Genomic DNA, 13,368 nt, shown 5'->3' on the forward strand with positions numbered 1-13,368 from the left:
TCCTTATGATGTTCCTATCGAATGTATTGAGTAATTAGTTATGTAAGTTAAATTAGTTTCCTTTCATGTGAACTAGAAAAGGGTTGTTATTTTATTTCTATTAACTTATTCTTGTACAATGAAATCAGTTGATAACTTTTCTAAGTGAAATAACAAATATAACTACTTTTGTGTCATTCTATTATGAAATCCAGTTCCACCGTAGAATATGTTTCTTCTTTTAGCTTAGGAAAAATGGTACATTACACTTTTCCCCCCGATCGAGACACAAGCTAGAGATTTGGATACTATGATCATGCAGGACCCTCTCTCTCAGCCTGAACCTCTTAATTGTGAGTATTCTATTTTAGTATTGCTGCAAGTTTAAATTAAAATTTACTTGAAAAAGTTGTACTTCCGTCTCTTAAAAGTAGTTCACGTTATTTCTTTTCTTTTAAAGAAGTAAATTGAAATTGTTAGCTTGATCTCAAATAATTTTATTGTTCATGTTGGAATAGAATAAGTGTTTACAATTACTATGCTTTGCTTCAAAAAATATATATAGCCATTCACTCTCAACCCTAAAACTTAAACAAGTACATTAGGAAATTTGTAATTTTGTTTATCAAATTTTAGCATGTTACAGAGGGTGATTTTGATGCCACTACGAAGAAGGTTTTTTCTAGCAAGATGAAGGGAAATTTATCATTCCTTCTTCCTCCTTTGTTGCTAAGAAGAGTAAAAAGACTCCTTGCTCAGGAGGTAGGAAGAAGAAGCAAAATGCTGAAGATTCTAAGAGCCAGTGGTCTAGGGAAGAGACCAATGATGATGATGGGTTTGATACTAAGGCAAACATTGACATTGAGACTCCCATTAAGTCTCCCAAGCACTCAACCCCTAGGTAGTAAAGGTAAGGTTTTTTCTAAGGCGCCTCCCCCCCCTCTTGTTTCCCATTTGGTGACTATGATTTTTAATGATGGGCCACCTTAAAATGTTGTTGATATGGAGGCTGCAGGATTAGGGCTGGTGGGATTTCTCAGAATGTGACTAGTCTCCATACTAGGGAAGGGGATCCTTTTAGTGCTTTCGATCATAGATTACAATCTCTCCAAGAAGTGGCAAATATCTCTACTTCTCACGAGAACTTTTGCAAAATGAGAAAACTTAAAGTTTTCTCCCGAAAAATTGATATCGAGAAGACCTTAAATTTTCAGTGAGAAGTTGACCACTTTTTTGTGCTAAATCATGAACTACTCACGATAACTTAACCGCTTCTCCCAGGTGCCATGAGTAAAACTGGGACACCCAGTAACTTGCCCAATCATTGACTATTTTGCAATTTTGAGTGTTTGGAGAAGAGAAGGGTTTTGGTGGAGAGAAAATCTTTGGAAGCCGTGTAGATCCATTGCAAGTGGATTTGAAGTGGACTAGTTTTTACTAGAGCTATTGGGAAGGGGAAGAGGAAGATGTAGACTAGTTTCATATTGTACTTCACATTTGTATTTGCTTATCTTTATAAAAAGACAATTTGCTATTTTCAATTTGGAGTCTCTAGCTATGGTTGTCAGCCGTCAACATTCCAAATTAGGATGTGATTTTGACATTTTGTTACATATTGCATTTATATATATATCTAAATCAGCTTGTTTGGTTTGTTGTCACACTTACTAACTCATTAGATGCATCTCCTTATTGAATTTTGCAAAAAAATGAATTTCCAATTAATATAAGTCATTTTAAAATTCCCAATATTTTCCCAAGAAGTTACCAATTTATCTCCAATATTTGTCAAGAACATTATTTTTGGGCTCCCCGATAAGTGGCAGAGAATGAGGTTTTGAACTATGCTTTGGATAATTTCAGTAAAACTGATACCTTTGGTGTTCTTCAGGAGGCCAACGATGATATTCTAGGGTTTTACAAGAACATCAAGTTGGTCTTTTCACGAAGTCAAGGAAATCAATATCAAATAGAGGGCTTTCTCCTCCAAACTAGAGTTTTTGGTAGCATTGGGTGGGGGTAATAACACCTCATTCGCTAACACTATGAAAGACGTTACTAAGTAAGTTAATGATGCAAAAGCTATGATGAAGCATTATGACAAGTGGCTCGAGGCAGTAGATGTGAGGATTACTAGTGTGGAAGATTCCTTGAATAAAATAGGGGAGTAAAGCCATAAAATTTTGAAAGCCTTTGTTGAGCAATTGAGCATCCTGGTTAGCAAGTTGGAATAGGTCAATCAAGAGAAGACCATTGTTCATATTGAGGAGATGAAGGATAATAGTCCTGAGGCTCAGACTCGACCAAGGAAGAGAACCCATGCCAGTACCAAGAAGGAGGTTCCTAAAGCCAATAAGGATATCAAGGACCTCAAGTTGCTGCTGATAAAATGTCTCATCTGGAGTTTGAAGTCACTTAGCTTCTTAAGAACATTGCTTAGCTTCCTAGTTTTGTTTTGTTTTGGTGTGTTGTCTGTCTATTGTCCTCTAGTTGGTTTCTCATTTTTTACAAGCATTTTGTTTGTTCCTGTCTACATTTTGTTTTGGGTGTCTAGTTTTTGTTTCGTGTTGCTAGTCTGTAATGCCTATATCTATGTAACTCTTATGTAAATGGGTTTCGAGTCTGTAAAACTTGTTTTTCATGTAAATAAAAATATTCACTAATTACACTTTATTTAAGCTTACTCAAAATAATGCATTGCATAGTAGTTTGTCATTGAGACACCTAGGAGTTTGACCTATATTAAGCACATGGTGTAGGAGAAAACTTTAAATGGTGATAATTGTTATCTCATTCCACTTAATGTGTGAGATCCACCTTTAATGCACGTATCACATTATCATCCTCATCATATGGCATATACTTCATTGCATAATGGAGGATCATCCACCTTTGGTGGACATGTCATTCCACCTTGCATCTGATAGCTTATTAGCTCCTTATAGTAGTCTTTATATAAGCAGGCCTATTTTGTACATTTTCATTATGTCCATTATATCCTTCTTGCATCTTAATGCAATTGTTTTGCCATTCTCTTTATTGTGGAAGTTATCTTGGTCTTTCATTTGATCCTATGAGTGTTGTGCAGTCACCTAAAACTCTAATAATTATCACATAGATATTTAATTGGTGAGATCTAACCCTAACCCTAATTTGTTGCGATTGTCATTTTAAGGCAAATTAGGAAGGGGACATTACACCCACATAGGTCCTATAGAGTATAAGTGTAAGGTGATGGTCTAATTTTTCACAGTGCAGAGAAGTTCCAAAAATATGTGCGAAAAATCATGTAATCCTCGTGTCCTACAGATTAGGGTTTCTATTTTTATAATTTTTCAAAATTGTGTTACCCTAGATCTCTATGTTATTTGAATTTTATTAAATTCTCAAGGTTTGTCATCAACACAATCATTAAAATGCCCTAAGTATGTTAAAACCCTACATTATATTCAATTTGTCGAAAGGGTTTGCAAAATTCCTAAAATATGCTCCTTTATGGTGTTATGGTGATAGGGTTTCCCGTAGGAGCGTTGAGCTCACTTTCGTTTGTTTTCGTGGTCACGCTTCACTAAATGGCGTAGAGGTGTAAAGGGCATTTTGGTTTCCGAGCATACGGTTGTGTAACTTGTAACAACGAAGCGATGGACTTTGAAGCTTCTCGGGTATACGATTCATCTTTGGGCGAACAGGCGTAAAAGGTTTTCATGTATTGTAAGTTTTAACTTATGGTTCCACGGTGACAAGTTGAGCAGATGAGCGAAAGTGATTCATTTAGGTACTTCTGGCTATACGTTGTCCTTTTCAGCGTATGAGCATAATAAGGTTTAAAGTGATCATGTTTGTTGATTTACGGGGGTACGAGTAATGTGTTGAGCGGATGGGCAAAAAGGTGCAGTGGTTTGATTTACGCTCTCACATTTTGTTGAATGGCGTAAGAATGTAAAGACCCGTTGCGGCATTAAAGGTATATCACGGAGATACAAAATGGGTTTTACGGTTCTAGACACAAGGGAAACTCATAAGAGCAAAGCAAGATTTGATTTCTTCTACGAACCTTCGCTGTTTTGGTTTGCGGGCAACCGTAAAGTGATATCATTTGGGAGAACGTGTTGTGTGGGACTTGATAAATTGCCACTTGGGCCCTAAGAAGAACGAATCAGGTTGTGACATGTCACATATGTCAGATGGGCCCAGCCTGCGTGGAAGATAATTTAAGTCATTCATTTTGCATGTGCTTAAATCAATGGTGATGTTTTTTCTAAGATCTAATCTGGGTCGTTGATTTGTTGAAGAGAAAAAATTTCCTTACGCTTCTACGTTAACAAGGATACCATGTGAACGAAGAGGTGCTTCATGTCTTCCTCCACGGATACGAAATTTGTTTAAGCGTACGAGCATAAAGGGTAAAATCAAGAATGAGATGAATGCTTTATGCTGGTACGAGATGTGTTGAAGCGTACGCACGTAAGGGTTTGTTGATAGGGTTTGAGATCCTACGATGAAAGGGGCTATGCAAGAGCGTAAAGGGAATTGCAAAGCCATGCTTAAAGGACCCTAACGCTTCTACACTTGGAATTTTCTGAAGCATCACCAAACAGACGTAAGGGTTTGCTAGTTGTATCTCCAGAGTCACAAAGATTGAAGGGTTTGGACTCAATGTATGAGCGGAAGATCAATTTGAAAAAGGAGGCCGGCTAAGGTGTCATGCTAGTTAAGAAAAAAGGACAAACTCACCATAGCCAAGTAAAATAAAACACAGAAAGGTACTTTACGATCGAATTACACGGTTGATATTCTTTGCTGACATCCTACAAAGGTGGTATTAAAACTCGTACATGTAGAATTTATTAAAGCTGGTACATTGCATGATTAAACTATAAAGTTTTGATTGAACATTCAGAGTATTTTCCATTTCGAAGAGCTTGTGTTTTCTGTTCTGAAAATTCTCCAGGTGTCCATAACTTTGTGAATTTTTGTTAGTGTTGCGAGAGTTTGAGATATAGATTTGCAGAAAAAATGGCTGACATGGATGTTGAAGAGATTCCTGCTAAGGAAGTAGAGGTTGAAGAGGAAGGTGATGATGTTGTAGAGGTCACACCAGAAGGGAAGAAGAAGGGTACAATAAAGACTGAAAAGAAAACCAGAGTCTAAAAGTCGAACAAGCATGCATGCAGAGGACTGGTTGAAGATACTTCCAGGGTCATCCAATGCAATTTCAGCGAATGACCATGTTTTCAAAGACCTTTACTTCCTGTGCAGGGATGCAAAATGCCCTAAGATCAATGGTTTTAATTTGTTCATGTATTTTTACCAAAACAGAACTGAGAACATACCAGTATGCAATCCATGGAACAGGAACATAGCGAAACTGATATTCCCAAAGGTATTTGTTGATGTGGACTTGTTGAAGGCATTGATAAACTCCTATAATCCAATCACGAGGTCATTCCATAGACATAATGGGAGTATTTTGTGTACACTTGACACAACTTCTTTCATAGAAGCTTTTGGTTTGGAGGGGCAGATGGATGTGCCCATTGATATTGATGATTTGCAGGGCAAATTTGGGAGAAATAAGACTCATTATCTGAATAATGTGATGCTGCCCCACATCCCCTACAATGTAAAAAAGGCAAGGCAGATACCAATGAAAGTGGAAGATCACTTGCCACTAAGTAGATTCAAACACTATTTCAAAAATATAGTGTATGGATTACACAAGGTTTTGGGAAGTGATGGAGCAGAGGATTGTGTATATGGCTCCTTGTTTCTAATGGCATGTGATATATAGGACCCTTTCCACAACAGGGAATATGATTATGTGGGTTTCATTATGGATAGCATGCACCATCAAATTGTAAATGCCAAGAAAGGAGAGATGAAAGACTTCAAATTTCATCATTACACATTGCTGATGCCCCTGATCCTGCATAAGAACATTGGTTACATCAGTCAGGACTTCATTGATCAGACGTCTGATGAATTTGGTAAGTTGTGTGTGCAATTATGGACTCGCATTTGGGATAAGAATTTTCATTATTCAAATGCAATTGTGTTTTTCAATTTGTTTAGTTCTGTGATCATGAGGATGGTAGACCATACTTTCTTTAGGGCCCCTAATGTTTTGAAAACATTACTTAGACCTTCCTTTTTGGATGAAAAAGTGAAATTGGATCATAATTGGGCTAATATATTTTTGTTTAAAGAGTGTACATTAATGAGAGTTTATGCATGGCCACAGCCTCCCCATATATTACCTAAATATCTTCCTCCTAGGTTAGCAATTATTGAATTCTTTTGACAATTTTTACTGATGAACAAAGAGATGATTCCTCCTTTCCAACATAAACCTACATTTGTCTGTAGAAGTTTTAAGGTAGGAGATTTTATAATTGGGAAGAATGCCTTTGAGGAATTAAGTGAGTATCTAGGTCAGTATAAGTTTGTTACTGGACCTTACAGAATGTATGACCCAGAGAATTATATAACAAATGAGGTAAAAGCCATTAGGGGTTACATTTTGCCTCCCAGCAAAACCATCCCTGTGGAAGATTTAATTGCTAATATAGTAGCAACGGGGGAAGCTGATGAGTTACTAGGGAAGTATGGAGAGATCAGAAAAGTAGAAGAGGACTTAAAGAGGACCAACCCAAACTTCAAGGGTTTCTACACAGAGATTCCATATCCTAGCAATTTGAGGAAAATGGTTGAAAACTTTGATCATATCATGGCCCAAATGCCAAGTGAGTCAATAGGAGAAGAGGCAATAGTGAATAAAGAATCCCCTGAGCCTAATGTCCAATTGGAAATTGATGTTGAGGAGGAAGAACAGCCATCATCTTCCACATGGGTGGCAAAAGGAAATAAGAGACAAAAAACCATGCACATCCTAGAGAGGGTGGTGAGCAGAGCCTTGCAAGTTATGCCAGGAAATGATCAATATTTTGCTGATATCAAACAAAACTACTTGCAGGATAGGGCAACAAAGGTAGGAAGAGCCTCAACTGATCTACAAATTGCAACCTCTAGATTGGATGATAGACTCATCCAATCTGAGAAATTCATGGAAGATAATGATTTTATTAAATCATCTAAATTTAAAAGTTTTTTATATAAAATTAAACAAAATGAGCTCACATTGAGCCTTATGCCAGGAGAAGATCCTGAGAAGAACAAAGAACTAGTGGATAAACTGCTGGCATATGATCCAAACAGTGAGACCATTACCCCTACAGAAGCCAGGGAGTTGGTGCATAGAAGTGGCATGATCTTAGTGCCAGGATGGGACATAGAAAGGGCCTTTGTACTTGACCAAATTAGAAGGCAAGACAAGGCAATTAGTTATGAAGCTAGCAGCAGTGAAAGCCTGAAAAAAGGGTCAGGTTTTAATATAGATACAAAGACCTTAGCTGTATGGAGTGTTGCCCCTGACACGAAGAAACCAAAAATGATGAATATAGAGGAGACTGCTTAGGGCAATATGATTGTCTAGACATTGGAAAGTACCACAGGCAAAGAGATTTCCAGCCTGGTTAAACACTTTGCACTCATGAATGAGGCAAAGGTGTAGGAACCCCAAATAGGCTCTACGCTGATCACTGTTTGTTTCCCTGGGTGTAATAATTGCTTTTGGTTTGTTTTTGAATGTTTTAAGCTGTTTTTGGGTTTTTGAGTTGATGAAAAGAAAATACAAATATTGAAAACTAATCTACCTCAAATTATAACTCAAATCTGATCAAATTCATTTATTCAGATGGCTCCTAATGTTTGTACAATACTTATTGCTGGAAGCATACATTAAAAACATCATCATTAATAGTTGAAAAAAACCTGATTTTTGTCTCTGATACGCAACCACGCTGCTGGTTGCTTCCTCCTTGGGCAGCGCCTATCAAAAACCACAATATTAAATCTCTGATTTTTAATTCACTGTAGCGCTGTACTGTTCACAGCACTGTAGCTGCTGTTATAACCCCTTCCAACCTGTAATAGATTCATCCAATTCTTCCCTACTAAACACAATATTGACTCCAGAATGAAGTCAACTCACAAGCAAAATTCAAGTGATATTTCACACCCTCAAATTGCATCAACTCTGAAGATACTACGTCCTCCACAGTCTGAATTCTTCTCAAACTTGTAGAAACCCTTGTTGCCACAACTTCAAGAAATTTCACAAGGCAAAGTTTTTAAGCACTTCTCATAACCTGCTCTTGAAGGAAGACAAGGTTTGTTTATAAGGACTCCTCGACTCCAGAATGAGTCTCCACGCTCAATGTGGGATAAAAGATATAATAATAACATAAAAAATGTTATTACATTAAAACTTAGAAAATCTCTTTTAATTTTTCCATAAGCTTGGACCCACAATTAATTGAAACAATGGCCCCTTTTATGATATCATGACCCTCACTTAAGTTATATATTATAACTTAACAATATAGGCTCAAAACCAATAATGTTTATTTTAACTAAATAAACATTAATATCTCCATTATTACTCAACATTTTTGAATGTCGTTTGGACTGGGAGCTAACATGATAGAACTGCATATGACCATACCCCTTTTCTAAAAATAGCAGGGGTCTATCTTTATAACTCCAAAACTGCTAAAAATAGCCTGACCAAGCCAAACTCAAAGGAAAACTCATCATAAACAAACTCTGGCAACCCAGAAGAGTACTCTGCTTTGGTCCTTGGAGGATCTCCACACCAAGGTGACCCTCTATCCAATCTTATTAGCCTGCGAGGGTCTCTGATAGGCTAATCACCAGCCAAAGTGATGTCTCTAGCTAGAAGGGGACATCACAAAAGGTGGATCAAATTGAGGATAGGCTTGCTGCTGCATATAATGAATGTTTGGATGTTACAAAGCTGTATGAAGAAGAGCTAAAAACTAGCTATGTGCAGAAACAAAAAATAGAAGAGTTGGAGGGAAAGATTTAGAGCCTGGAAGAAGAAGTTACATCCCTAAAGGACCAACTCAAAATTGCAGCAAAGGCAGAACATGCACATGGAAATGTGGAAGAGGATAGGCACACTGTTGAAGCAGAGTGATAGTGCACCAAAAAGGGGTGTAATGCTGACTATGTTAAATCACAAGGTAGGCCTCTTGAAGAGGATCTTTCAAGATGCACATAATGCATTCACCAACTTACAAGTTGCTGAGCAAATGTGTAAGGAAGCAGTAGGTTGGCTTGACCCTATTTTCTAGCAATGGGGACCTTATATGCAATTTTTTGATAGATTGATACCTCTGCTAGCTAAGAAGCCAAACCTTCCTGATAAGGTCATTTCTATTAAAGAGGGAATTGATAAAGTGAAGGATTTGTTACAGTTCTTTACAGGAAAATTGACAATTATTCAGAATAAGATGAAAGTGTTGATTAATGGCTTTTATTCCTTAATTCTTTCAATCCTCAATTTTGATAACCAAATAAAAGATTGGAATGAATGGTCTGGTTCTTTTGACCATATTGCAAACTTGCCACAAGTGGTATCCATTTTTGAAGGTGACACTGATGTGTTTTCTTTTAATGAACTCATTGATACTTTGTTTAAAATTGAAACCGAAATGAATAAATTCATCATAGAGGGGAAGGCAGTTATAGATGCCAGGTGGCAGAAGTCTGTTGGTGAGTTGACAACAACCAAAGCATGCGAGTGGCCAACAAAGAGAGAAGTTATTGTATGGGAGGCAATCGCAGAGATAAAGGCTTTACCAACAGGGGGCAGTTGAAGAAGAGGACAAAATTGAAGATTTGATGCTCCAGCTGTCATGTGCAATTGTTTTTACCTTTTTCTGTTTATGTTAAGGTTTCAAAGTATCTTGAGAAGTTTGTTGTTTCCCTCGTAAAAGGACACCTATCAATCACATTTGCCCTTTGCTTGTTGCAACTCATGCTTATATAAATGAGTTTTCAAGGCATTGTGACGAGTCCGAATGGCTTGTATAATTTTGTTTTCTTTCAAAGACAAGTATAGTCGGTCTAGATGATGTGGTTGTTTTGAGTTTGCTTTCAATTGTGTACTCTTTGATGATATATAAAAATGACAGAATCAGCAAGATATTCTGGACTTTTCATTGAGTTTCTATTGGTCATGGTATTAGTCATCTAAAAGGATAATACAAAGGGGTACTTACATTAGATCTGTGTCACCAATTTTTGTCTCCATTTTATGAGTTTGTTTACTTTGAAGTCATTTGAATAAGGTTTAATTGATTGAATGCAGTCTGGATGGGTTGTATACTGGTTCTATTGTTGCTTTTAATTCAAGGAATTATGTAAATGCTTCAGTAGATCAGTAGAGTTTATGAGTTTATGAAATGGATAGTTCATAAGAATGGAAATGGGTGATTACAATTGATAGATTCATTTACAAGTTATTTGAATTAGATCTCCCGCCAATAGTTAATCTTTTGCCCAATGGATAAGGCACTGTTCACATAAGTCAGAAGTGAGTAAGGGTAAATTCTGCCACTACATATCAGATCAATTATAAATTCAAAATCATTTCCATTCCATTTTGTTCAAGGTTATAATGCTGGTCAGCACTCATTTATATCTAATTTCTAAGTCTTAGGTAGCTGCTATTTCCAGAAATATTTGTAAACCCAAGGAGAATTATGACCAAATCTGCTTATGAGGGATGTATATGAATCTGAGAATGTTAAGTAATAGATAAATTGTGTATGTGTTTAAAGATAAAAGATGAGAATCAGAATGAAACTAATATAATCTGAATCATCCCTTAGGTATACCGACCTTGGTCTTGCAGAGCCTAAAGAGTAGAAAACCACCCTTGGTTTTGTTGAAGTTGGATCCAAGTGATTTGCACATGTAATTGTTAATAGGAAGTGGCTAATCCTTAGGTTATGTGAGTATAATAACTTTGGTATTTAACATTTTGTTGTTCAGTACTGTTAAACACCAACATAAGGGAGGTGTGTTAATTTCCATTTCCTGTCTATTGGTCAAAACCTCTGCTAAATCTGGACATAAGAACTGACATCTCTTTAGGTTTTAGTAATATGTTGATTTGGGAACCAATGAAGTTCTTAAAGCAACTAAAGAAACTGTTTAAATAAAGTTAAGGGCTGGAGAGCCTACATCGTGAACCTATATTGATAAGAATCCAATTCATTCATCGAGTTCTAATGTCATGAGTGTGCATATCACATATGATTTAGAATCTGAAAGAGAAAATTCAACTGCTTTACAAAATGTGCCATAAATTTACCATCATAAAAATGTCATATTTGGCTGGAGTATTTTAAGCCCTCTTAAGGGATTGTGATGGAGTAATTATTTAATATAGCATAAAGTATATTTGGTGTGGGTCGATTTCAATGTTTGACTTCTTTAACTATTGGCTCTGAAAGATCTTTACCTAATCATTATGCATTCCATTCCAGCTCCATGTCAAAGCACCGTTTGGTTCCCAACCATGAACTTTGTACCAATGGAAGTAATGTTTCAACCGTAAATTTTATATAGTTAAAAGGATAGTCAGTTTGCAGGTTTTATCATTATCAGTTTTAGTTCCACTTCACCTTGCTGCCTTGCTTTTGCAGTAAACAATCACTTTGCAAGGTTTATTACAACATTCAATTTAAGTTCTACTGCACCTCGTTTCCTTACTTCTGCGTTTAATAACTACTTCGCCAAGGATTATCAACATTCAAGTTTCAGTCCAACTGCACCTTACTGCCTTAATTTTGCATTTAATCATCACCCATTTATCTACATTTTCCACTGTAAACCATCTAGACGTCTATTTCTTACAGTAATATTTTTCCTCTATCGGGAAGAATGTTTTTCTCACTAAACTTTTTACGCGATGTTTTACGGTTATGTTTTCTTTAAGGATTGACAGGTTAATCTTGTTATCTACCATGTTAAAATGAACAAACTAAACCCAATTTGAGAAAAGACAAAGAGACTTACGTGCAAGTCATTGTCGATAGGAGGAGGATCAAGATCGTACGCACACACAACTGAGATTGTCCGCTGGGAAAGAAATTTCAAATTGTAATGGAAATAAGAATGATGGTGCATGACCTTCACATTCCCTGGAATCGGCTGTTTGAAACCCAATTTTATTTTGATTGAATTCAGCTTTAAACAGTGCCTTCCTGAAATTGACGACAAGCATGCCATGCTGTCATAGAACGGATTGAGCTGCTACTTTCCTGAGAAAGGATGGCTTTTCCCTTTTGCACACATTTATTGGTTTGGATAATTTCTATAAAAAAATTGCAGAATATTAAATTCTACTATATTTTTTTTACAATTTTGAGTCTGTCAACATAAATCATTTTGCAAATCTGCTTCCTCTCGAATAGGACAGAAGCACTAGATTCTATCTTTTCAATTTTCCATTCATAAATTGTTCCAACAAGGCTCCTCTTCCGCGAGGTTTGGTCAAAATTACGACATTTTTTTTTCACATTTAAAGTGTGTGCTGTAACAATGATTAGAGTAATTGGTAATAGTGGTTTTTAATTGATTTTATTTTAAGTAATAATACTAATTTTAAAAATTAGGAAGTTTATTATTTTAGGAATTTTTATGGTACAATTTTATGAGTTTTAGTTTAATTTAATTGGAATATTCTAATAAAATAATATATTAATAAAGAGTGTGTTTTCATTTTGAGTATGTTTTATATTTTAAATCTTGAGTTACTATGTTTTTGGGTTATATTGTGAATATTTGTTCATCTACAAAGTGGGTCACATTATGTGATCCATCATCCTAATAGTAAAGAGTCAAAGAGAACATAGAAAATTTTCCCATCTAAATCCAAGGAAAATCTAAATCTTATCTCTACATTCTACGTTCATATACACCTCTTTCCATACATTAGACTTTACCCCATCTATCTTTACACTCATCATATTTTTATCTATTGTTTGCATGAATTTCCACATGCACACCCTTCATCCCAAGATCTTCGTCTCTATTTGAAATAAGTTAGAATTCACTCAAGCTTAGCCCTAAAATTCAAATACCAAAGTTGAAGCCATTTTTCAATAGTGATTTTGAGTCGTCTCGACACAATTGTTTGCAAATTATTGTTAAATTTTATTCTAAAGATATTTGTGTATGCAAATAATTAACATGTAGGAGATCATTTGAAATTTGATTACAATGCAAAAAGTACTAAAACACATTTCATGTATAGATGACAAAGAAGCTTACTCAAAAGCATATAAGGCATTTATGCATGCTATCTTTAAGCATTTTCTCAAAGTTATAAAGCTTGTCTACTAAGTAGAAGTTGACCCTAGTGTTTGAGTCAACTCCTCAAAGGTGAATTTGCAAACACTACCTTGACGAATTCGTAGATCAAGAAGGCAAAGGTAAAGAAATTAATGTTAAAAT

General features: G+C 35.9%; 1 protein-coding gene across 1 annotated transcript in view; it reads right to left on the reverse strand.

The window, feature by feature from the left end:
- The window catches only part of LOC149535827 (putative transferase At1g60990, chloroplastic), a 299,942-nt gene extending 287,536 nt beyond the window's left edge, over positions 1-12,406 (reverse strand). Inside the window, exon 1 of the mRNA XM_089803727.1 lies at positions 11,929-12,406. Coding sequence (XP_089659853.1) covers positions 11,929-12,141 — 213 coding nt within the window. The 5' untranslated portion in view covers positions 12,142-12,406. The remainder of the gene's footprint in view (positions 1-11,928) is intronic.
- Positions 12,407-13,368: the final 962 nt, after the last annotated feature.

This window comes from Cupressus sempervirens, chromosome 10, assembly GCF_028749045.1.
Source record: "Cupressus sempervirens isolate cs-2001-9-10 chromosome 10, ASM2874904v1, whole genome shotgun sequence".
NCBI lineage: Eukaryota > Viridiplantae > Streptophyta > Pinopsida > Cupressales > Cupressaceae > Cupressus > Cupressus sempervirens.